We start from the raw sequence: 26315 nt of genomic DNA on the forward strand, positions 1-26315 counted from the left end.
CCAGAAGATGGCGCCTGCAGCTGATTATCCATCCATCCATTTTCCAAATTGCTGGTCTAATGTGGGTACAGTGTAATATATGCAGTAAAAAAAAATAATTTTAATTTATTATTAAATTGTTTAATTAAGGGTATACATACTATCGTTTTTATGGCAAAGTTCAAGATAAATGTTTTCATTACTACTGCAAGTTTGCTAAGTTTCAAATCTTAAAGGTGCTAAAGAGGATGTTTTGTTTTATACATTTTTGCAATATTACTTGAAACTGTCTTTACTAACTGATAAAAGACTATTTATTAGGTGCACTGAAAGTAATAATATTAATATACATCATCTGTGCACGAGGTAGGGCCTTAAAAACATCAGCCAATCGCGTAAACGATTTGCCCTCTGACTTGTCAATTACTGCCGTGACGTTCCTTGTGAGAGAGGTGCGCGGATTGGCCCTCTGGCTTGTCAATCATTGCCATGACGTTCCTTGTGAGAGACGAGCGCAGCTGCGCTCTCCAGTAACTTTCCACACTCCACAGGCGCTGCATGCAATGTTTTTGTCAGGAGACAGGAATAACAACTGCAAATTATGAGTTACCTGCGGTGAGTACGACATAATGAATCCAAAAACCACAGCGAATGCCGGTGGTAAACACTCGTGTTCCAATACTCGTGCACGGGTTTTGGGAGGCGTTCCTTTGCAATGAGCTGTGAAGGAGGGGGGCTGTTCTTACGCATGCGCTCATTTAAAAAACTCAGTAACAGTCTTTGGATTCTCAGTCGACGAAAAAATCCTCTCTATCACCTTTAAGCACAAACTAGGCAAAAGCGGCAGCCCTTCCTGCACATTGCTCACTCATTTTCATTCACTCATTTTAGGGGACTATATTAGTGGACTGATATAGGGAATAGTGAATATAGCGATTTCGAACACAGCTAGGGACACTGAACCAATCTATGAACAAATCTTTTAAGTGAAAAGTTTCAAAAGATTCAAGTCTCTTAGATTAATCAAAATCACCACCAACAATATGCCGAGAAATTAAGCACTGATTTGCATAACGCTGTATTAAAAGTAAAATATATATATAGACTTTAATGTACATTTTGCAGACAGGATAAATCCTGCAGTCAGTCTCGCGCAGTGAGTTATGACGAGTCTCGCGACAGTTCCACGCTATTCATCAACTTCAATCCTGTTTTTTGGAGCGTCCCGAGAGTCTATCGAGATGGAGATGAAAAACAGGGGTGTTTTGAAAAACACTAAATTCAGAACTTCATGACAGTCGCCTCAGAAAGCATGGACGGAGTACCTTGTGCCGAAAATTAGGTATAAATTTGTTTGTATATTACCATTCTGTAGAACTGAATACTGTTTTATTCATTAAATAATTCAGACTGCTGTTATATTCCCCCGTCCCGCGAGTGGTACGGTCCGCGGGGTGGCGGAAGTCTCGCTCTGCCATGTTGAGCGCTTTGTTTCTGTGAGTGAGACGCGATGATGGAGCAGAGCTGGAGCTCTTTCTTATTCCAGGTGAGAAACTCTCTCTCTTAAGCACACACGCACATTCACACTCACACGCAGTCCGCGCGCCGCTCACTCGTGCTGCCGGCCTGCCTGCTTCAGTCTGCTTTATGAACAGAGATATTTGAAACAGAGCACTTGGAGCAAAACAATAGTAGACGAGTCCCGGGCGCCCAGCTGCGCTCCCTCTAGATGTAGTAGTAGCACTCAATCTTCTGTGTTTACTCTGTATCTCTGCAGATCTAACACCATATCCCTGTTTACTCCTCTTATCTGTATAGATGTAGCCTTCTATCAATCAGTTTTGTTACTCCATCTCTTTCTTTCTGTAGATCTTTCCTTCACTCCATCTGTCTTTAGTGCATCTATCCCGCTATATTTCTGTTATTCTGTGTCTGTCTCCATCTATCTTTTCCTCTGTCTCTCTATCTGTCCATCCATCTCTCTGTTCATTCCTTTATAGATCTTTCACTCTGTTTGTTCCTATATCTGTCACTCTCTCTGTTCGTTCCTCTGTCTCTACCTCCATCCATCTCTTCATTAACTCTCCCTCTCTATCAGTCCAGCATCTCTCATTATCAATTCCTCTATCATTTTCTGAAAAAGTTACAGAAATTAATATCTGAAAAAATTATGGAAATGTATGGAATTTATTTTTACATTTTAAATGCATATTTAAAATATTTAATTTTTTTGTGAGTGCTATTCTGATATTGTGAGTCTATATAATCAGACACAGTATGAGCTGCTGCGGTGACTCAGATGCTGAGAACTAGTTCACATGTAAACTCACTTTATGAGGTGTTCAGTCATTGCTTTCTTAGTCACTTGTATCCTCCAGGCTTTAGTTTAACTTTCTGCTTTTCATTATACCTTTTACAATGTGCATTGTCTGGTATTGCATCTGGTTCCTCTGTGTGATGCTGTTGAAAATCATATTTATCATGAGTCAGTGAGATCTCTCACTGTATGTTCTACAACTATAAATTACTGTGGGGCAACATGTCAGTGAAGAAGTTGTGTGTTTGATTACATGCTTTGTGTTCAGCACATGTTCAGCCATATGTGGGCTGCCTGGTGGATGAGTTTAGTTTTGCAGGTCTTCTTTATAATTCTTTATTGCCTATGTAAGTGTGAAACATGCTTCAATATATGACTCTTCTGAAAAGATCTTGCTATATAATAACATAACATTTGCTCTAATAAACCTGATATTGATTTAAAATATCATATTTCCATAAGCAATGGATGTTTGGTGTCCTGTTTTGCCCTTGAAGTGCTGCACGACTGAGTCATTTCACAGTTAGTACTTGGAAAGTGAGGTTAGACAAGTTCGATCCTTCTAATGTGACACATGCCGCCACACAGTTTTGCAAAACCTGTTTCTTTCTGTAATGTCCATTTCTCTCCTTGTTGAAAAGAGGTTTTGATTAATATAAATCAGGCTGAAACCTGTAGCAACTTTTTCTCTTTGGTTGGTTGGACGACTTGTGTGTTTGCATCATAGTGAATGTGGTGACTTCAGGTTTTAGTCATGAACTTGTTGAGATTGCAGAAGCTGTTCTGATAGTAAGCTTGAGTTTGAGGGTGAATCACTTCAGTGGGTGTTTAATGAGAGAGCAAATCATTCCCGTGTCTCAAGATTAGAAGTAGACCTGTTTTTAAAAGCACAATATTTAACTTTTCACCACCAGAGGTCGCTTATTCAAAATGATGATTAGCGCGTAAATCATGGGCGTTGCCATCTTCAACTCCACAAGAAAGGAATCTGACGGACTCGGGCAGAAATCATGTTCATGGATGAGCTAATGTATTAAAGTTTTACTAACATTACGGTGGTATGAAGCAGGACGGGTCGAGAGCTGTGGGAGCAGAATGAGGCCGCTGGAGTGAATGCTAATGGTAGACACCTGCGATACACACTGATCTTGAGTTCGTCGGAGGCAGTCGGCCGCTTCCGCTCTTTTCATTGCGTATGTTGGGTAACTCAATGCTTTTTTACATGTTTAAAACAATCATTCTAAATACATTTGAGTGTTGAAATTTATGTTAGAGCGTTACTCTGTGCGTTCGCTTGGTGGCTGTTATGAGAGACTTGTTGCACTTTGCAGTAATCTAGCTCGATATTAGTAAAACTTGAAATCGAAGGTAACACGCATTTGACGTCATTGACAGGAGACGCAATGACTCTGCCCATGTCCTGGTTAAAATTGCTGATTTCTCTGGGTTTAAACATTGTTGAAAATGTTTGGGATAATGAAAGTACACAAGTCAACAAAATGTATAACATTGTTCTAGTGCCTTTAACATGACTCTTGATAAACTAGTTCACCTCACTAATCGGTTGTTGGACAGCTAGTCTGTTGTTGTGACCCTAATAACTTGGTGTAGCCTAGAGAAAGTAGAATTCCTGTAATCCATTTATCACCGAGCTGATGTAGGTTTGTGACTCATGAGTGACTGACTCATAAAAGATCCTTCATTTGTTGATCAGACACACAGCACAGACGAGGCCTTGGCTCCGGGGCACATCAACACCTTGCCTTCAGTGTTCAGAATAGCTTTAGACTTTCATTCTTACTTCTAAGGAACATTAACTTTTCATGATGAATGAATGTGCTGACGTCCAACCGTCTGGGATGTGAGCATTGCTCATCTAAGAATGTTTTTGGAGTCAGTGCCTCAGTCGACTCACCAGAGTGGAAATGTTTGCTGGGACACACTCAAATAGCAGGATGCAGCGTCACAGTTGAGGCTTAAGCCCTGGGTATACTTAGTTTTTTTTACATGTACAGTCGAAAGTACAGCCTTGCAAAGTATACTTCACATTCGACGAATGCGCATTTTTGAGCAATCTCTCGCCACGGGTTACAACCCATGTAAACATATTTGTATTCTTTCATGCTAGAGTTGTCCAAATGAGAATACTTTCTAACCTCTTTGCAAAATATGTCGTCTATGTAGGCCTCCAATGTCGCTGTAGCTTGCATGCGTTCAGGTCTGTTCTGTTTATGCAGGTTTTCTTCGACTACCTTGAATCAGTTTGTCACCTTGTGGATAAACTAATTACTGCAAAAAAATTTAAATGCACATGTGCAACCTGCGTGTACAAAGTACAAAAATCCGGCGGTGCGCGTACAGTATGCGCATACTCTTCTGATGATGAAATTTGCATCATACGCACTGTACGTGTACCCTTGCGTATGTGTAAAAAGTGAAGTATACTTTGAGCTTTATTTATACTTCTGAGTTGGACCCAGCCTCTACGGCGTAGGCTACACCCCGGTTTTCATTTATACTTTTGTGTCGTTGCATCGACGTGCGTTTACTCTTGCAGACCACTAGTAGGCAGTGTCCACGGGCATGTTGATGGTGTAACCCACAGTATCAAGGCAAAAGCCGAAGTAGAAGCAGCTTGTGTACGTTGTCGGAGAAGCAGCAGCAGTAGTGATGGCAGTAAATAGACAGCGACTTTTGTTTCAGCTTATTGTTAAATATCGAAGTGTAATTATGTCGCGAGTGGAAATGCGTATGAGGAAATCTGGTGCTATTGCAGATTTTATTTATTTTTTATTTTTTTGGACCTGAGAGAGGGGTTCTAGCAGACCAATCACAGCGCTTGCGGTCCGTGTAGGATTGATGCTTTGTTAAATTTTTGGAGAGGTGCACATCAGGCTATGCCGTAGGCTACGCATGCTACACACAGCCTACGGCGTAGGTTCGACGCATAAGTATAAAAGAGCGTTTTGGGCTATAGTATGATGTTATATATCGTCAAATGTTTTAAATGTCAACACTCCAATCTGTCATATTGTTTATACGGCAATTTATCCGAAGGCGTGGTCTTAAAATCTATTCCAACATCATATATTGTGGCTCATATTTACAGTGTATTACAGTCTTCTGTTTTTAATGGTAAAACATGATGTGGAACTGCTTTTGCACTGATGCCAAATTTATCATTCATTGATTGTGAAGTATATTGGAGGGAGGGAAAAAAAAAAAAAAAAAAAAAAAATATATATATATATATATATATATATATATATATATATATATATATATATATATATATATATATATATATATATATATATATATATATATATATATATATATATATATATATATATATATCTTCTGAATTTTATGAAATATAAAAATAAGTATAATTATTTTCAATGTATTGATGTAAACACTTGTTTATTTAAAGTAAGTCTAGATTATTGAAAAAGTAAAAATTATATTATTTGTATACATTTATTTCCTTTTCAATAAAATTTCACTTTATAGACTTTATAGATATATATATATATATATAAGACAAAACAGCAATATGATATATATAAGACAAAACAGCAATATGTTATGTTTTAGTGTATACAGTTAGTGTGCTATACAATTACTCATAGCATGATGTAAGATTGTGGTCATACCACCCATCCCTAGTCCCAGAAAAACGCAACCTTCATGTGTCTGTGAAAATGTGTGAACTGCAGGGAGATTATGCATTGGGATTTGTCCTTTAGGGTCTAATAGTTGTAAACAGCTGGGTTGTGTGGTGTTATGAGCTGTTTGCCTTCCCACAAGCACCCTGTTCCTTTTGTACTGTTTTTTTTGCCCGTTTAATCACCCTTTCTTCTTTGCTGTTTCTTTTCAAATTCAAATTTAAGAAAGCTTTACTCGAAAATGAATTACCATGTGTTTCAGCATCCAGCCCTGGCCCGTTGCGGATCTCCATTGTGCGGCCGCTGGCTTTTCAAAACTCCTTATTCTCTCGCTGAACTCGTTTTCTCTGTTATTTACGTTACACTGACCTCAGCCTTCAGAGCCGATTTGTATCAAAATTGTCAGAGTGGCGTGAAGACGCAGCAGGGCTACAGTCATTCTGCGTCACATGCTCGTGAAGTTCACACACACACACACACACGCAGCGGCCTAGTCTAGACTCGCATCCCCAGACGTACCCAGTAAAATGATGACTGGGATGGTATAGGAAGTGAGTGAGCAGGTGTGTGTCTGTCTGTGTGTGTGTGTCTGTCTGTGTGTGTGTGTCTGTGTGTGTGTGTGTGTGTGTGTGTGTGTGTGTTTGTGTGTGTGTGGAGATATGCAGTTCTCCTCATGAATAGAGGAACCAAATCGGAGAAGACTCCCGCACAAAGACCCCCTGCGGATTCGTGAGGGCATCCCCGCTCCGATTTGTGTCCATCACAATAGAGCAGATGAAATAAGGAGCAGAAAGAAGCGTTCATTTTTCTTGTCCTGCGTCTGCCTGCGTCGCGGTCAGCCCTGCGAGATGGATGGATGACGCTGAATGCGAGAGGTCAGGTATTTAACCCTGCCCTCTTCGTGATTGCAGGAAAGCGCGCATCTTAATTGTGGTGTCCTCTTTTCGGTGTGTCTGCAGAGACCAACAGCATCTCTTGCTCCTGATTAAGCATGTGCAAAATGAAATATTTTTAAAACTGACTAATGGAGGCTTTGATAGACTGCATTTCCACAGTTTTAACATCATAAATCTAGCTTTTTTATGTTATGTACATTTTATAACATTATACTTTGTATTATTTTACCTTAAATTACAAAAAAATTAACTGCTGTGCGAGTATTTCTAACACAACAGCTGAGGGAGTTATGGCAATTTTGACATCTTTCTCTCCTTTGACAAATGCAATCAATATCTCTGCCTGATATTGAAGAAAAAATGTGATGACTCCTTAATGCGGTATTCGATATGCGATCAGATAATACTTTAAGTGTGTAAAATAAATTTAAATTAGATTTAAATATATTTAAACATGTTTCACATTCTTTTTGTGAGAAGAAAACATCCCTACAACTTCTGAAAGTGAACAGCAGTGTTTTACTGTAGCATTACTTAACAAGTGTCATTTTAACATCATTGTAAAGCAGAGGGTTTAGGATTTCAGGTAGGCCTACATTAAGTTTATTTAACAACAGAAATGGAATAATCAAATGTAAAAAAACAAAAAACACTTACTCTTCTCTGTATGAATTAAATGTATACTGATTCTTATTAAAGCTACAAAAGTTATTCAGTCAAGAGCAGTGAGTGATTTTCTTCTGTTGTTTGATTAACATAAACCTCCTTCCATCTGTGAGCTTAATTAGGCTGCTGTCAGTTTAAGAGCTGCACGGATCCAATATATTGCACGCACGCTTTCGTTCTCAACTGTTTAGATCACTTAAGACGTAATTGTCTGTGTTTACGTGAATACTCTTCAAGACAGGCATTTTGACATAATTTTGTGTATATTTGGCCATATAAGCTACGGAAGAAAACTGAATTTGTGATCCTGCGCTGTCCGAGAGGCAACTTTCTGTGCGCGTGAGTACTTAATTTATTGCTAGGGATGTAACGATACGTTCATGTCATGATTCGATACATATCACAATACTGAACTCACGATACAATGTTATTGTGATACTTCAAGACATATGGTAAATGCTTAACAAAAATTAACTGTTGATTAAAATGCTAAATTTGGTATTACTTTGGGGCTGGAAATGAATAGGCTTGGACTTGGTGCTGGTAACCCAATGCACAGGACAATGTTGATACCAGAATAAAAATATTCATGATTCTGAAAATATGGATATGCTTGCACTCTGGATATATTTACAATAATGTAGGCCACTTTTTACTGGTAACATAAGACATTTGGCATTATCAGGACCCATAAATATTCCTCCATTGCATTATTAAACATTATATTCAACATTATATATAGTAGTTCAATGTAGTACTGACACTAAAACTCTGTAAACTTATTTTTTCTCACACAGTAATTTTCATTTTGGGTGAACTATACACAATACATATTGTCACTATCCATGATACATATTGTTGCATTTTTGTATTGCGATATATTGTGACACAATATATTGTTACGCCCCTTCTTATTGGATTTAATAACATTAAGCTTGTCACACATGTTACAGTCATGTGTCCAGTCTACTCCCTGCTGTCTGCCTCGACCTAAAACTTGGACTTTTTATAATCTTTTAGAGTATTAAAATAATGCCGTTATCGCAAAGTCATAACGCTAATGTGCATTTATCATCTTTTGCTTTTGGAGCAAAAGGTGAAAGCAAAAATTATTTTTTGTAGTTTCCGTTCACCACAATAGAAGTTTATGACTATGATGACTTCCACTTCTGGTAACCTCGGAAATGTGAAAAGGGTCCATAAGGGCAGGTCAGGAATCCCTATTAAATTTGTTTCTTAGGGGTATTCATACAGAATGGCTATAGAATGACATTTTTCAAATTTTTTTTACTTGACAAACACCTTTCTGCACGCGCACATTTAAAAAATAATCATGGTCTGAATTAGGGCTGTCAAACGATTAATCGCGATTAATCGCATACAAAATAAAAGTTTGAATTTGCCTAATATATGTGAGTGTACTGTGTGTAATTTATTATGAATATATAAATACAAACACATTCATGTATATATTTGAGAAATATTTACAAGTATATGTATTTATTTATATTTTTATATAATTTATATTATATAGAAATATATTTTGTACATAAATAACATTTCTCTTAAATATATACATTAATTTTTGTGTATTTATATATACATAATAATTACACACAGTACACCCACATATATTATGCAAACTCAAACTTTTATTTTGTATACGATTAATCACGATTAATCGTTTGACAGCCCTAGACTGAATGCAAAAACACGCAATACTCTGCAAGAGATGTTTGACAAATAAACATGCTAGATATCAAAATATCTTTTTTTGCACAAAACTGTTATAGAGATTTTAAAATTTGAGAACTTCTCTGCGAAGATTTTAGCATTTGGGCAGTTACGCACACTGTCAGCATGTTGAAACTCTCTTTATGATGTTAAAAATATTTTTTATAAATTAACAAGTCTGCCTCACTAATCAATTAGCTTGTAGGACAATTAATCAACCCATTCTCATTACTGATGCCCTCAGGCTATATGTGTGTTTCCTTGGCCTCTGAGAATTGACAGGCCTTGTTGTTTTATCAAGGAACGGGTTGACGTGCCCTCAGGGGCCGAGCCCTAATAATGCCACCTTTGACCTTTCGTTGACTTTGTTCTCGTTTAAAATCTACGTACGATTTTTGCTCATTAGTTGTGTGTGGTGAGTGAAGGTTTTTTCAGCAGAGCTGGTTTGGGGCTGTTTCTCAGTTCTTGGGGGCTGTGCCTGTTTTAGATGCTCCATTGAACATCAATAGTGGGTGAACAGGGCGTTTGCCGCACTTTATTGGGTCTTTTAAGGGCCTCAGGCAGTGGTAGCGTTGAAGTCTGATTCATTTTAGCGAATCAGTTCGTTAGGATTGTTCATAGATTCAAAATCCCAGCATGGCAATTTATGTGTTTGTGACTGCTGTATTTTATTTTCCCTCTTGTCTGTCCTGACGCTTTGGCTCAGAGATCAGTGTTGTCTGGGGCAGGTGGTTGTGATGTAGGTTAGCACTGAGTGTCTGTAAGCTTTTGCCCCTGGCCATGTAAACAAATGCCTCATGCTGCTGTATGTGTGTAAGGGAGAACTGAAGGAGTGTGTCCAGCCTCCCAGAAGCCTCAGTAAACAAACAAAAAAACATCCACCTCTGTTTCTAGGCCTGTGAGGTGAGTTTCCCTGTTTGGTGTTCATGTTGGTTGCATCCCAATTCACATACTTCTACTCTGTGAAAGTAAATAATTTGCTCATAATGGGAAAGTATGCACTTTCTGAGTATGTAGTACGTCAGTATTGCATGTCATAAAATTGCATCATATGTTTATAAACTACTCTGGATTGCATTCCTTGTTGTTTTTATACATCTGAAAGGGTTAGTTCACCCAAAAATTAAAATTACTCTATGATTTACTCACTCTCAAGCCATCCTATGTGTATATGACTATTTTCTTTCAGATGAATACAGTTGGAGTTATATTAAATAATGTTCTGGCTCTTCCAAGCTTTATAATGGCAGTGAATAGAGGATGAGGTTTTGAAGGCCAAAAAAGTGCATCCATCCATCATAAAAGATATCTAGACAGCTCCGGGGTGTTAATAAAGACCTCCTGAAGCGAAGCTATGCATTTGTGTAGGAAAAATATCCATATTTAAAACTAAAATAAATAACTAGCTTCCTACAGATGGCCGTACGCATCGCTTTACGGCAAAAGAGTGAACTCTGATCCGACGCATAACGTGGAAGCAAAGCGGATAGAGCAAAACAAAACACCGGTCACGAATTAGAAGTCTAAAACGAGTATTTTTAAAGAGAAATGTTGGAGGATTTCGATATAAGAGAAAAGGAGCTTGAGTTTGTTGCCCAGCCCTATTTGTTTGAACAGCGAGAGGCGTCAAAGCTCACGATACTCCTACATCACGTCAGGGGATAGTCTTTTGGCGTAAGTCGACATGCATATGGCCGTCTGCCGGAAGCTAGTTATTTTAAAGGACTTTTTTCTTACACAAACACATCAATTTGTTTCAGAAGGCCTTTAAATACCCCATAGATTTATTATTAAATTTTTTAACAGCCTATTTTGGGGCATAATTAGAAATGCGCCGATTCTGTGCGTGTCCCCTTTAAATGCTCGCGCTCCCCGCCTCCAAGCTCGCAACTCTATAATACGTTGCATAAACAAAGTTCACACAGCTAATATAACCCTCAAAATGGATCTTTACAAAGTGTTTGTCATACAGCATATCAGATCATGTAAGTATAGTATTTTTGGATTTTTACATTTGATTCTGAACGAGTTTGATAGTGCTACGTGGCTAACAGGGCTAAAGCTAACATTACACACTGTTGGAGAGATTTATAAAGAATGAAGTTGTGTTTATGCATTATACAGACTGCAAGTGTTTAATAATGAAAATAACGACATGGTTTTGGTCTCTGTGAATACAGTAAGAAACGATGGTAACTTTAACCACATTTAACAGTACATTAGCAACATGTTAACGAAACATTTAGAAAGACAATTTACAAATATCACTAAAAATATCATGTTATCATGGATCATGTCAGTTATTATTGCTCCATCTGCCATTTTTCGCTGTTGTCCTTGCTTGTTTACCAAGTCTGATGATTCAGCTGTGCACAGATCCAGACGTTAATACTGGCTTGTCTAATGTCTTGAACATGGGCTGGCATATGCAAAAGTTTGGGGTGTACATATTAATGATCCCGACTGTTGCGTCACAGTCGGTGTTATGTTGAGATTCGCCTGTTCTTCAGAGGTCTTTTGCAAAAATCAAATTTACATAAGAAGGAGGAAACAATGGTGTTTGAGACTCACTGTATGTCATTTCCATGTACAGAACTCTAATTATTTAACTATGCCGAGGTAAATTAAATTTTCAATTCTAGGGCACCTTTAAAATGTAATTTATTCATGTGATGGCAAAGTTGAATTTGCATTAGCCATTACTCCAGTCTTTAGTGTCACATGATCCTTCAGAAATCATTCTAATATACTGATTTGGTGCGGAGGTTCATAAGAACTGCATTTATTTGAAATAGAAATCCTTTGTAACATTTATTTTTTATAATTTATTTATTTCTGAAAGTATTGAAGAAAAAATCTTACTGACCCCAAACTTTTGAACAATAACGTTTGCATAATTTCCTTATTACAGTGCTGCAGTAGTAGAAGTGTTTTTTAAATTTAAAAAGCATAAAAGCAGTTTTCCACTGTACATGAAGCTTGGTGTCATTTGAAATACATAGAGATCTGGACTTTTATTCACACAAAATGAGTTTGACATCTAATATCAGCCAGTATGTTACTTTATACATTTCTAAATATAAATGTTTCATATTCCTGTCCATCAATCAGAGCTTTCTAAGTGCTGTATCTCTCGTTTTCTCTGTGAAGTCCTTGTCATCTAATTCACAGGCTTAGTTAGTTTGTTTGTTCCTGACCCGCTGAATCATCTCTCTTGCGTTACGGTTAATTTTGCAGTCACATGAAGAACCGGGAGCATCTTGGCAGATCGGTTTACACCGGACAGATTTAGATTCCTCAGCGGCCCGGCGTTGTTTTTGAGTTCAGTTAATCAGAGCGCACAGGCTCTGTCCTGTACCCTGCGTTCATGCCAGCATGTGCTCTATCACGACTGCAGCGTAATCTGTGTCATTAGTTTGGGGCCCAGATGACACTTTTGATAACACTGTGAATCATTCTGAATCAGGAATTCTGAATCCAGTCATTAGCCCAGCATGAATTTCTGTTTGAAGAGGGGAAACTTGACTCATTTGATTTAATGAGATGTTTCTCAATGGAGCGCCTCTTCCTCCTGCCAGCTGTCGTGTCCAGTGTGTGTTTGTATGTATGTAAAGTGAGCGTGTGTGTTCATTCCTGAACTTCTGCTCATCGTTAGTCACCCCACAGGCTGCCGGAAGTGCTGATGGAAACACAGAACACACACACACGCAGCAACTCTGTGCAGGATGGACTCAGGCTGTATCATCTGTATCCGTGAGATCAGAGTTTTTCATCTCTGTTCAAACGTACTGGAGGCCCACAGTTAAATTCTCCAGAGAATTGCCACCTTTTTTCTTATCTGTGAAAAAATAAAAGTGAAGACCGGTGTGTGAGACTGAGCTCTCTATGCTCTGTGCACCAGACTACAGTTTTTTTTATTAATTTTTTTTGGGTCGGCACACATGAAAGTTGTGATTGATTTATTATTTAATTATTCTGATTTTATTATTATTATTATTATTATTATTTTATCTCATTATTGTATTACATTTTATTATAATTTTATTATTTTTTTAATTTATTTTATCTCATTTTTATTTTATTTAATATGTTATACTATCATTTTTATTTATTTTAATTAAGTGCAGAACACATTTCTTTATATTTATAATGTCATCTTAAAGGATTAGTCCACTTTTAAATACACTTTTCCTGATAAATTCACTCACCCCCATGTCATCCAACATGTTCATGTCTTTCTCTCTTCAGTCGAAAAGAAATGAAGGTTTTTGAGGAAAACATTCCAGGATTATTCTCCTTACAGTGGATTTCAATGGCTACCAACAGATTGAAGGTCAAAATTACAGTTTCAGTGCAGCTTCTAGGGCTTTAAACGATACCAAATGAGTAATAAGGGTCTTATCTAGCGAATCGATTGGTCATTTTTGAAAAAAATACAACCGTTTATGCTTTATAAACAAAATATCGCCTTGAACGTACTTTCCGCTTCCGCATTCTTCATAACGCTTACGCTGAATGTATTTGTATATAGTGCTGTATTTTCTTTGAAAATGACCGATCGATTCGCTAGATAAGACCCTTATTACTCATCTGGTATCGTTTAAAGCCCTTGAAGCTGCACTGAAACTGTAATTTTGACCTTCAATCTGTTGGTAGCCATTGAAATCCACTGTAAGGAGAAAAATCCTGGAATGTTTTCCTCAAAAACCTTCATTTCTTTTCGACTGACGAAAGAAAGACATGAACATCTTGGATGACATGGGGGTGAATAAATTTATCAGGAAAAGTGTATTTAAAAGTGGACTAATCCTTTAATGGTTATCACTATTAGTGTTGTCAAAAGTACTGACTTTGATACCAAGTCGATACTGAAATTTAAAAAATGTGATACTTTGAGTGCTGTTGAGTGGATTCGTAAACACCTCTGATTGGCCATTGTGTTCACGCACTCAACAGATATGTCTGTGATTGGCTACAATGATCAACGCTTCAAAAACATGTTGTAAATAGTCATCTAGAGTTGTCAAAAGTATCGACTTCGGTACCTATTGGTACTGAAATTTTAAAAATGTGATGCTTTGAGTGCTGTTGAGTGGATTCGTAAACACCTCTGATTGGCCATTGTGTTGACGCACTCATCGGATATGCCTGTGATTGGCTACAATGATCAACGCATGGGAGCATTTGAAAGCACACGGAAGTGTTTGAATTTGAAAGCGTTTTGAAAGTGGGAGTGCGAGCGATTTGAAAGCAGGTGTCTAACAGTGGACCGATCTGCGATAGACGCCTGCTTTCAAACGCTCCTGTGTGTATCTGCGTAAGCGCTTAGTGAAGAGATTTATTGATGACTATTTACAATGTTTTTACAGCGTTGATCATTGAAGCCAATCACAGACATATCCGATGAGCCGTGAAAACAACGGCCAATCAGAGATGTTTACGAATCCACTCAACAGCGCTCACAGCGTCACATTTTTAAAATTTCAGTACCGACGTTAGGGCTGGACGATTAATCGAAAAGTAATCGAAACCGAAATTCAGAACCTCTAACCGACGTAATTTTCCCATGTCGGTTATTTCGGTTTTTTAATCCTGTTAATACTTCCCCCTTAAAAACATAACTGCGTGTGTAGCCACGTGACTCCGCCCAGTCCAGTCAGTGGCATAAAAGCAAAACACGGAGGTGAACGCCGGTTCAACACATAGTGATGGCGCGCGAGCGGTGAGCCTTCCGTCTTGACTAAACTTTGTCAGTTGTATTTGTTTTATGGTTTGGACATTCAAGCGATTAGACGATCGGATGTGTATTATTATATCGAGCTACCGCGCTCGCATAGATATATACATATATCTATGCCGCGCTCGCGCAGCTGCATGTGGCACGAACACTCATACAAACAGCTGCGCAAAACGTGAAGATCGCGCGCACACAGAGTAACGCAGAAACTTGTTGTCAGCGCTGTCCTGTGATTTATCACTAAAATAGCTTAGAAACTCAAAAGTTATAGCATCTATTTTTTTTCTACTTTTGAAGGAACTATTTACAACCCACAGCTTCACAATTAATAGAGAGACGGTATGACTAATTCTAATTCTTCACTACTGGTACTGTGCTAATTTATCTTTATCTGATTTACAACGAGCAGAAACCTGTAAGAAATGTTACAAACCATAAATGAAATATCTGCTGATAGTGAGCTATGATGTCAGATCACTCTTTCAACAGGAAAAAAAAATATCCCACCTTAATAGTCAATCATAGGCTATTTACAGTACAAACCTTGTCAGTGAACTATGAGGGCAAAAAAAAAAAATAAAATAAATCAGAAATAAAATAATCGTTCATTAATCGTAATCGAGGTAAAATGTTCAATTAATCGAGGTTTTGATTTTAGGCCATAATCGTCCAGCCCTAACCGACGTCGGTACTTTTGACAACTCTATAGTCATCAATGACGCTCTTCATCGAGCGCTTACACAGATACACATGGGAGCTTTTAAAAGCAGGTGTCTATCAGCGGACCTGCTTTCAAACGCTCCCGCTTTTAAATGAAAACACTTCTGTGTGGTTTCCAACGCTCCCGTGTGTTGATCATTGTAGCCAATCACAGACATATATGTTGAGCGCGTGAACACAGTGGCCAATCAGAGGTGTTTACGAATCCACTCAACAGCACTCAAAGCATCACATTTTAAAAATTTCAGTATTGACTTTGGTAGCGATAACAGCCATATCAGCCATAATTTTGGCCAATACTGTAATTAATTTTTTTTTTTTTTTTTTGTTAGTACATCACAGTCTTTAACCTTCCTGCCCCGGTTCTGTCTTCTCTTTCCAGCAGGCTAATGAAGCCCTTCACCACCAGCACCAGGTGGCCCCGAACAGCCTGCTGCCACTGCTGAACGCTGAGCCACAGGACCAGAAGCCTGTGATGCCCATTCCGCTGGACCACAAGCCCCCTGTAAGCGCAGCCGAGCTCCTAAAGGACAATGTAGCCAGCGGGACGGGGGGAGGAGGGGGTGGGAACGCTGGAGGGGGCGGTCCGATGCCCGTGGTCAAGAAAGAGCACAAGAGCAAGACGCCATTCATCTGCGGCTACTGCAACAAGGCCTTCCGTGACAGCTACCACCTTCGCCGCCATGAGTCTTGCCACACTGGCATCAAAATGGTGTCCAGACCCAAGAAGACCGCGCAGGCGGCACCCACCATGGTCCCGCTCATCTCCACCATGCCCCGCGAGACCACGGGTGACCCTGCCTACATCTCAACCGTCGCTGGCATCTTCTCCACGGCTACCACTTCCACGTCCTCTGCTTCCACTGTCATGTCCCCGACGTCCATGTCCAACGTGACCCAGCACAGTGCTCCCAAAAAGCCACCCAAGCCTGTAAAAAAGAACCACGGCTGTGAAATGTGCGGGAAAGCCTTCCGGGACGTTTACCATCTGAACCGTCACAAGCTGTCACACTCGGACGAAAAGCCGTTCGAGTGTCCTATATGCCAGCAGCGCTTTAAGAGGAAAGATCGCATGACGTACCATGTGCGCTCGCATGATGGAGGTGTCCACAAACCCTACGTCTGTTCTGTGTGCGGAAAGGGCTTTTCGAGGTATGTGGGGCTTTTGCATTTCTTTTTAAATTTGCTTCGATTTAATAAGTGCGTTTGATTTTGAAGTTAGGGAATTTACAGAATTATAAGGAATTTAATGATTCTGGTTCAGATTCCAATGAACAATTCTGGTTCTTTAATGATTCTTTTGAGGAAGCTCCTCCCTTTTTTGATAATCAAATGTTTATGGTCTGTAAGATTTTTATTTTTTTTTTAATGTAAATTAATACTTTTATTCAGCAAGGATGCATTAAAGGGGACCTATAATGCCCTTATTACAAGATGTAATATAAGGGTGTACTCACACTAGGCGCTGTGAACCGTGCCCAAGCGCGTTTGACCCTCAAAGCCCGGTTCGTTTGACAAGTGTGAGTGCTCCGTTCCATGCCCTGGCGCGGTTCGTTTAGCCGGCCCTGGCCTGCTTGGAAGAGGTGGGCCAGAGCGTGGTTCGGTTGGGCTCGAGCGCGGTTCGCATGCAGTGTGAGCGCAAAGCGTGCTTGAGCACGGAACAGCTACTATTTTTGTGCGCGCTACTGTCATCATTATGATGGCAAACATCTTTATTACTACTCTGATAGTACACTTATCAATTCATGTAATTAATTTGAGTGTATTTGGGTTTATAACGGGTCTGATTCTCACCTTATTGATGAAGAGGAATTGTAGTTTGTGAGTAAAGCTGCAAATTCCTCCATTAACATCAGCTGCTGTAAAAATCCTCTGATACGTGCAAGTGAAAATCGCAGCGTGGCAAAAATATATTTATTAGGCAGTATCTGTGCATTTCTTACTGTTTTCTTCCATTCAAAAAGTTGCATCGTATATGATGTAAGCATTCTCCGGCTGGGAAGGTTAAGTGCAGTGTGAGTGCAGGCCAGCGGGGAGTGGGGAGGGGGGACAATCGTGATCGGGCTCAGTTCAAGGCAACCGTGCCTAGTGTGAGTACACCCTAAGTCTCTGGTGTCCCCAGAATGCGTCTGTGAAGTTTGAGCTCAAAATACCCCCCAGATCATTTATTATAGCATTTCAAATATGCCCCTTTTGGGTGTGAGCAAAAACACGCCGTTTGTGTGTGTCCCTTTAAATCCAAATGAACTGCTGTTACCAGTCCCCTTTCCAAAAGAGGGCGGAGCTTTAATAGCTCGCGCTTCGGTTGCTCAACAACAACCAAGCTGGAGAATCTCACGCAGCCAAAATCACGATTTTCAGTTACGGTGTTCAGCCTTACATTGTTCAAACCAGAGTCGACACTGATGAAGAGACTTAGGAAGAAGTTACTTTTAGAGTGGATACATTAATGTAGTTGATGTGGAGTTGATTCAACTCATCGACTAGCATGTGCCGTCATGTTAATCTTTTGTGCAAATCCAGTGTTGAATCGACCCTCGTTTGTGAAGCGGCGTAAAATGACGGCATGGCAACAACACTCTACTACAACAACTCTTCCTCTTCTCTAAAGCAGCCCGACATGTCCTCACCCCCTTTGTCGTGTGTTCTCAGAGGTGGGGTTTTCGATGTCACCAACCCGGGTAGAAGCTCACTGTAGTGCCTACCAGCCATTTGTTGTATTCCTTAAAAAGCGATTTCTGTAAAAGAAAACATCTCCCTTTGCATTGAACTTTGAGTGCTGTAACTTTGCAGATGTTGTTTATGCTCAAACAGCAGCATTACACACTAACTAAAGTTTAAAAAAGTGACATCATAATCAAGGACCCCTTTAACATTTTGCACGTCTCAAATTCACGTTCGACTTCTGAGAGAGGCAGCTTTCTGTGCGCACAATTTGGCAGCGTGCCAGTCAGCACGAGCACCGCACAGAGTTCCTTTTCAGGATATATTGCGCTTATAACTCTTTTTAACATCAAGCACATCCCACTCGTTATATTCTCATTCATGCATTTAATTTCATCACTCTGAAGTGTCAATAGTGCTTCTATATATTTACACACTCTGACTAGCAAAATCTCTAACGATAGACATTTTATACCGTGGTAACCATATATAGCGTCTTACTGCCCAGTCCTATTTTGAGTGGTAGATTTAGTAGTTTGGTATAATCTATAATGAAACCGAACATCATGAAAATGATTTTTTTTTAAATGATTTAAGGTTGATTCTGAATAAGAACCATTCCTTGATTCAAATCTCTACAAATAACACTAATATTTTCACTTTCAACAATGCGTAAATGTATACATTAATAGCAAATGTAACTAATTTCCATCCTGCATAAAATGAGGCTGTTTGTGGATTCTGATGATGTCAGTGCATTTAATACTGTCTGTTGAAATATGTGTTCAAAGCTCGAGCTGAATCCACCATCTGCTGTTCTGATGATGTTAATTTCGTCTCGTTCCTATTGGCTGCCGCTGGCTGATTTATAGTTGTTGTGAATGGATCTGACTGGCTGCCTTTGTAGGGCCCAGCATGCCGAGGGTCTGCGTGAACAGGAGGAGGAGGGGGTGCTCTTATTCCTCTGTTATTCCCTCCTGTTTGTTCTGTCTTAGAGGATCAGCGCTGGGGTTTCCTTTGAGTCACTCAGGGGCCGCAGACACACGGCTGCTTTAAGAGTCTCGTCTATACCTCGCCTATAATGTCTGAATATCCAGGAAAGATTCAGAGAGGCCTTGCTATCCCTGAAATTAATCCTCGGATTATTAATCACGCACTGACACAAGTCAAAGCACAGAGATGAAAAGAGCTGTTTTTAGATCTCTGGCTGTTCCTGAGAACACCACCTGAAAACAAAATGTCCCAGTCTCCTCTGGCAGGTTGTGTCACATTCATATTTAGTGTGCTTTTTAAACCTGAATTGAATTGTTCTCCTCCACACTTCGCTGTTATTTTGTTCCAAAAGTTCGATTGCAAAAAATACCTTCGTCTAAAGAAATGTTTCCTTGGCATCCTGTATAGAATCCAGCAGAACTTGTTTCTGTGAGCCTCAATTTTGGAAGATGCTTTCATATACTAATCAATAAACCAAATATTATAGGCCAGGGGAGTCAAATCCTGCTCCTGGAGGGCCACTGTCCTGCAGAGTTCAGCTCCAACCCCAATTAAACACACCTGAACCAGCTAATGTTCTTACTAGACATGGTGGATGTGATTTCATCAAATACAGCATGTTCCTGGATCAACATATTTGGCTACATCTACATTAATCCGGAGACATTTGAAAACAGTTTTCATTTAAAAACACTCCTCATCCACACTAGAAGGGCTGGAACAATACATCGATTCACGATACAAAGAATCTCGAATCGATTCTGATCTTAGTTTTTAACAGCAGATGGCACTATGTGCTGTAGAAACAGCCGTAATCTGCTTGCTTCCAGTTCCTTTACACACACCACTTAAACCTAAAATAATCATTCGTAACGTTCGAAAAGGTTGAAGCGAATTACAAGGGTGCTCACAGTGGGCTGTTTACATTAATGAGGCTGTGACTGCTGAACTCTCAACCCTGAGACACAATTACCATTTCACATTGTATTTTAGTAGCACTTACATTCTGCTTTTAGCATCAGTTGAACACCTTCCAGTGTTCATATAACTTATTTATATAGTGCATTCATCTAACTGTACTCTGTACTTTACTGTACTTTTTTTTTTTTTGCACTACGTGGAACAATTGCTATTTTATTCTGCATCCTTTCTGGATATTAACTGTATTTCATTGGCTTCGTCTTCGGACTTTGGCTCAATGACAATAAATTGAATTGAATTGAATCTCGCGTCATAAAAGCATTCTGAGCCGAGGTGCAAGTATATTTAGCCACTTACATGACTCAGCCGAACGCACGAGCGATGTCTAGCACTCTTCGTCGTGAGCATTTGAGTGTGCGGTTAAAAACTAGCCTAGAGCGGCATCTGCTGTTAAAAGTTCAGAATCAATTGGAGAGAGAAAATATCAGGATCGATCCAGATTCATTTTATCAAGAATTGAGAATCGATGTATTGTCCCAACTCTACACACTAGCATTTTCCAAAAGTTGCTCATCCATACTGAAATGTCTGAAAATGCTTAACCTTTACTACTCATGTGTAAAACGTAATAAAAGCTCATAAGTTGATGCAGAGAGAGCAGATATAATAATGCACGCTATTCTTCTGGCCCGATCATTTTATTAACTTAATATCACCATCACTCACTTTTGCGCCCAGGTGAAAACTGGGTTTAAAACGTAACTCATATTTTGCCATGCATGACAGCAAATGTGCATAAATTCAATACTGTTAATGTAAATAGCAGGCACAACAATGTGGGTACTATACATATCGATGGGTACTATATGTGACACATGACTAAACATGCATCATCGTTTTCAAATACCTCAGTTTTCACCATCCACGCGAAAAGGGCGTTTGCAAATTTATCCAGCGTTTTCAAAAAGCTGCTTTGAAAACGGCCATTAGCGTGGACAAGGCCTTTGTTGATCTTGGAACAACATTCCAATCAACCAATTAGATTGTCAAGTTTAGGCTTATAACCAGGGTTAGGTGCTTCTACTGATTTTAGGGATAAGTTATGGGTAGGGATAGGATTAGGACAAAATTTTTGGACAGGAATTTCGTTCCAGGATCAACAAAATAATTTGACCCAGGAACAACGTATCTTACTTGACAAAATCACGGTGATCAGGCAATCAAACTTGAATCCAAACCAAAACCTCTAGTGTGAACCTCAGTTTGTGTTCTATTAGCTGTGATCAGTGAGTAGCGCTGGTGTTTACTGTAAGCCACATCTGCTATTAGGTTTTCTAGCTCACGGCACCTGATGAATCTGCAACTTAGAGATAGACCTGTCAAAATTGTCTTTCAGAGGCAAAGTACAGCACCTGGAGGCAAAAAGCTGTTTTTCCTTAAGTTCACACAGACACAGCTGGTACCAAAAATCAAGAGGCTTTGTTACAGAGGCACTATGCTGTTTTCTTCCTTGCCGTGTATTTAATTTTTCCCTCTCCTTTCAGGCCTGACCATCTCAGCTGCCACGTAAAGCATGTTCATTCCTCAGAGAGACCTTTCAAATGCCAAGTAACGGTAAGAACCAGAACCCATTCATCCCATTTATGCAGCTGAGCCTCGTGACAGTGAACCTCTAGTTGCAAAAATTGTAGGTAAACTCCATAAAGTGTTAATAATGAGGACTTCCTGAAGTAGTGTATGACAATTTAAATAATTCAAGTAATTCAAGGAAAACTGATTCAAATTTTGGCTGTAAATGATGTAAATGTATGTTTTATGTTCATAATAGGCCTGTACATCAGCCTTTGCCACCAAAGACAGACTTCGGTCGCATATGATTCGGCACGAGGGGAAAGTCACGTGCAACGTGTGCGGAAAGATGCTGAGCGCCGCCTACATCACCAGCCACTTAAAAACACATGGCCAGAGCAACTTTAACAACGCCTGTAACAAAGGTAAGTGCAACATGATTTGCTGCCCCAACAGCCAATCAGCCTGTAGTCTGTACGACAACTCTCCCAGCTTCTCTGGGTGACTCATGTAGCTCTAGCACCAACATCCTTCTACTAATACTCTGTTCCATCCTTTCTTCTCGTCTCCAAGATCTTTGCTGTCCCTTCAGCTCCCAAACTCTCTTCCACATACTCAAGTGCACTAGTTTATGAGAGCTGACTTTGTCCTGATCAGTTGGGAGATTTCTCTCTGAGAACTGGCCAGAATGACAATGAAACTGAGTGTTACAATAGTGCCTACAACAAATTATACCACATTGTGGTTTTTTTTTTGAGTCCTACATTTTTTTTTTTTTTTTTTTTTTCCTCAGAACATATTTTAATATCCAAAGTATTCAGTAATTCAGTGTTTTCATGATATGATAAGTTATTCTGAAAACATTTTTTAGTTGGTCCCATCCCTGGGCTTTGACTTTACTGGTTCCTGGTTTGAGAGCCACATGTTTAATGGGCTTGAGCAGTCAATTTTTAAAGGGATAGTTCATCCAAAAAGGAAATTTCTGTCATTAATTACTCACCCTCATGTCGTTCCAAGCCCGTAAGACCTTCGTTCATCTTCGGAACACAGAATAGGATATATTTGATGAAATCTGAGGGTTTCTGAACCACACACTATACCTTTTGAGGACCAGAAAGGTAGTAGAAACTTCTTTAAAATAGTTGTAGGAGACTGACAGGGAAGAGAAGAAATTGTTGAACAAAGTCGTTATTTTTGTTTTGTTTTTACACACAAAAAGTATTCTCGTCGCTTCATAACATTAAGGTTGAACCACTGCAGTCACATGGACTATTTTAACAATGACTTCACTACCTTTCTGGACCTCAAAAGGTGCAATGATGTTGCTGCCTATGTGTGTGATTTCATCAAAAATATCTTAATTTGTGTTCTGAAGATGAACAAAGTTCTTATGGGTTTGGGACAACATGAGGGTGAGTAATTAATGACAGAAATTTCATTTTTGGGTGAACTAACCCTTTAAGCCAAGAGCTCTTTCTGTGATGGAGGAATGGTACAGGTTGTTGGAAAATGTTATAAAGCACAAAGAGTCTTGTGAGTGAATTCTCTGTAAAGTGGGCATTAGGGCCTTTTAAAGCAATTATTTTTGAGCATTTTTGTTTGGAATGATATTTGAACATGGCTGCTGTGATTCTTGGGCCAGAAACCCTTTCCCAGTAATGTTGTGTAATATTGCATTTATTTTTGTGAATATTTTTTTTTTTACTTTGGCTGCGCATTCCATCATATTTCATTGGTCATGGCATTTGATTTGTATGTTCAGAGATTAAATTAGTCAAGCATATCAGTGGAGGAGGCCAATGCTTTGCTTTAGGCTGAAACTGCTCTGACTGAACCGGATCCTTTCTGAGGACGACAGGGTCAGGAAAGGGTCAAAGGTTAGACCTAATGAAATGATGAAAAGCGGTCAGCAGTACTCTGGAAATTTGTAGTGTCATTTACTTTAATTAGTATTTAATGAGTGGAGTTCCCTCAAATTCGTACTCGTGGTCTCAGTTTGTCTCAGAGCTGTTGGGATATTTAGTGATAGGTGCCATTATGTGTTTGTTTGTATATTTTTCATGAATTAACCCGCTGATCCCCATTTCATAATCTATGTCTGTCATGTAGTTTAGTTTTTTTAAACATTTCTGTCTGCTTTGAAAGTGATTTAGCTAATTTTTTTTTATATTTTTTTTATTGTTGACACTGATTTTGTTTTTCTTTTTTGGTAGAATGTTTATTGTATATTTTAGTAGCCAAAACCTCTGAATGTTCAGGTTTCAAAACAAAAATTAACAAACTTTATTGACAGCATCTGTGACCATGCTGTTGATTACCGCAGAATATTATTTTGTATCTTTGTTATATTAAAAAGTATATTTTATTATTTCAATAATTTTGTCTCTCACCTAAAATTGTTTGCATATATTTTTTTAAACATTTCTGTCTGCTTTATATATATATATATATATATATATATATATATATATATATATATATATATATATATATATATATATATATATATATATATATATATATATTGCAAACAATAATTATATAATTACATTAATTTTTATTTGATTATTATATTACATTAATACTTTTGTCTTTTGCCTCAATTAAAAAATGTATTAATTTACAAATTATAATATAATATATTATTACACCTCCATTTAAAATGGCAAATAATCGTTTGTAATTCCCTCACAATGGACATATGTGGAGCAATTTTGGACATTTTCTATGAAGAATTTTTTTGCCATACATGCTGTCGATAGTTTAGTTTAACCTGTTTTGAACCTGCAACATTCACATTAAAATCTGTTTCTGTTGAATTATATATAAAAAAGGCTTGAATCTGTTTATGATAATGAACAAAAATCTCAGATTATTAAACGGTATTCATGTCTGAATTCACACTGAGCATAAATGCTGCAGCCCTGCATTGCAAAAAGTCCCATAATGCATCACTGCAGGCAGCTGCCTGCCCATCATAACCCTCTGTCTGTTTCTAAATAGGAGACTGGCAGTGGAACCACTCAGGGCTCCGAAAAGGTAAAAATGAAAGGAAACAAAAAAGACGGAAAAGCAGATACACACACTCAGTAACAGTTTGCTCTCTTCTGTCTTCGCCAAATGATAACAGGAATTTCAATCACATATGTCTACAGGTTCATTTAGGTCATTTGACATACCAGTCTAGACACCCAGAGAGTTTGGGAGCAGAATACACACAAACCCTCAACACGCACGTTAACGCTTCTCCTGTCTCTTTCTCCTGCTCTACAGACAACACTGAAGTCTGCAACTCTTCCTCCACCACGCCGGTCTCGGCCGCAGCACCCATCACCTCTGCAATGAACCGTGGCAACACCAGCAACCCCGTTACTATAGCAGCCCAGATGAACATCTCCACCAACACGGTCAATATCACATCTCCCGTCAGCCTGCAGCACCCGGTTACCATCACCGGCCCTGTGAACATCGCCTCCGTCAACATCCCAGCCACAGCGCCCATGAACATCGCCCACCCAGTGGCCATCACAACCCCCATGCCCATGAACATCGGTGGCCCGCTCAACATCGCCATGAGACCAATGGACAGCATGTCCTTCCTGTCCCAAGTTTTGCCGTCTTCTCCCTGGTAGAACCGGCCCCTGACCAGCCTTTTTGCCCTGACCTCTGTGCGACTGACACCTGTGTGGCGTGAACAAACCCATCCTGTGGCTAGGTGGCAACTCTGGTGAAAGATTTGCACTGGTTGATTCAACTCTCTCTGGCCTTTGAATACGTTTGCATTTTGCGTGCAAGGTGAGCAGCTCGGTAGCGGGGCATTTCGCAAGCTCCTCTGAGCACTTCAAATCCCGACAGACGTTTTTAAGGACAAATGCAATAATTGATGTGCATTTCGAACACTTTTTTTTAATTTTTTTTTTTAAATAAGCAGAGTGCCGATGGGTTCTTCAATGATGTTGAGGTGAAACCTGCTAATCAGTATTTAAGAAAATTCATTTGAAAGTGACTGTTGCTTCCATTGGGAGGGAGGATTTTTAAAATATTTTTTTGTATTATTTTGATTTTGCGCAGGGGTGTGAGTGAGTGCGTACGTACGTGTAGCAACTTTTGAAGAGGTACAATTTTTTTCTTTATTAATAGTGTTCGGCAGGACACTGTTTACGACTTTTTAGTTTCTCTGAGGGGAGGGCAGCTTCCTTTTCTTATTGTTTACGTCGCCATTGTTAGCTTTTGCATACAAAAGAAAATGTTTGGAGGAAGGAAAGAGAGTCTTGCACTGAAAGCATATCCCTAGTCTAAAAAGTCAGTATTATCTAAATAGAAATATCATGATAGTATGGCCCTGTCCAAAATTGCGCATTTGATGTGGTCTTGTTTGTGCGTATCCATAAATTTCATGAAGACTGTAGGGTGTCCCCTTTGTCATTTTATGGTTGAGAAAGGTGCTCAAA

At 39.1% G+C, this 26315-nt stretch overlaps 1 protein-coding gene across 2 annotated transcripts; it reads left to right on the forward strand.

The window, feature by feature from the left end:
- Nucleotides 1-541: 541 nt before the first annotated feature.
- vezf1a (vascular endothelial zinc finger 1a) lies at nt 542-26202 on the forward strand. Of its 2 annotated transcripts, XM_048180870.1 has the most exons (7): nt 542-594; nt 1389-1525; nt 16100-16869; nt 21840-21909; nt 22124-22289; nt 24868-24903; nt 25138-26202. In XM_048180870.1, the coding sequence occupies exons 2-7, from the start codon at nt 1490-1492 to the stop codon at nt 25494-25496; spliced, it is 1437 nt and encodes a 478-aa protein (XP_048036827.1). In that variant the 5' UTR covers nt 542-594; nt 1389-1489; the 3' UTR covers nt 25497-26202. The 2 variants fall into 2 exon arrangements, with proteins under 2 accessions (XP_048036827.1, XP_048036828.1); XM_048180871.1 differs by lacking the exons at nt 542-594; nt 24868-24903 and having other exon boundaries at nt 1238-1525.
- The last annotated feature ends 113 nt before the right edge of the window (nt 26203-26315 follow it).

The sequence above is a fragment of the Megalobrama amblycephala genome, linkage group LG2 (assembly GCF_018812025.1).
Source record: "Megalobrama amblycephala isolate DHTTF-2021 linkage group LG2, ASM1881202v1, whole genome shotgun sequence".
NCBI classification, from domain to species: domain Eukaryota; kingdom Metazoa; phylum Chordata; class Actinopteri; order Cypriniformes; family Xenocyprididae; genus Megalobrama; species Megalobrama amblycephala.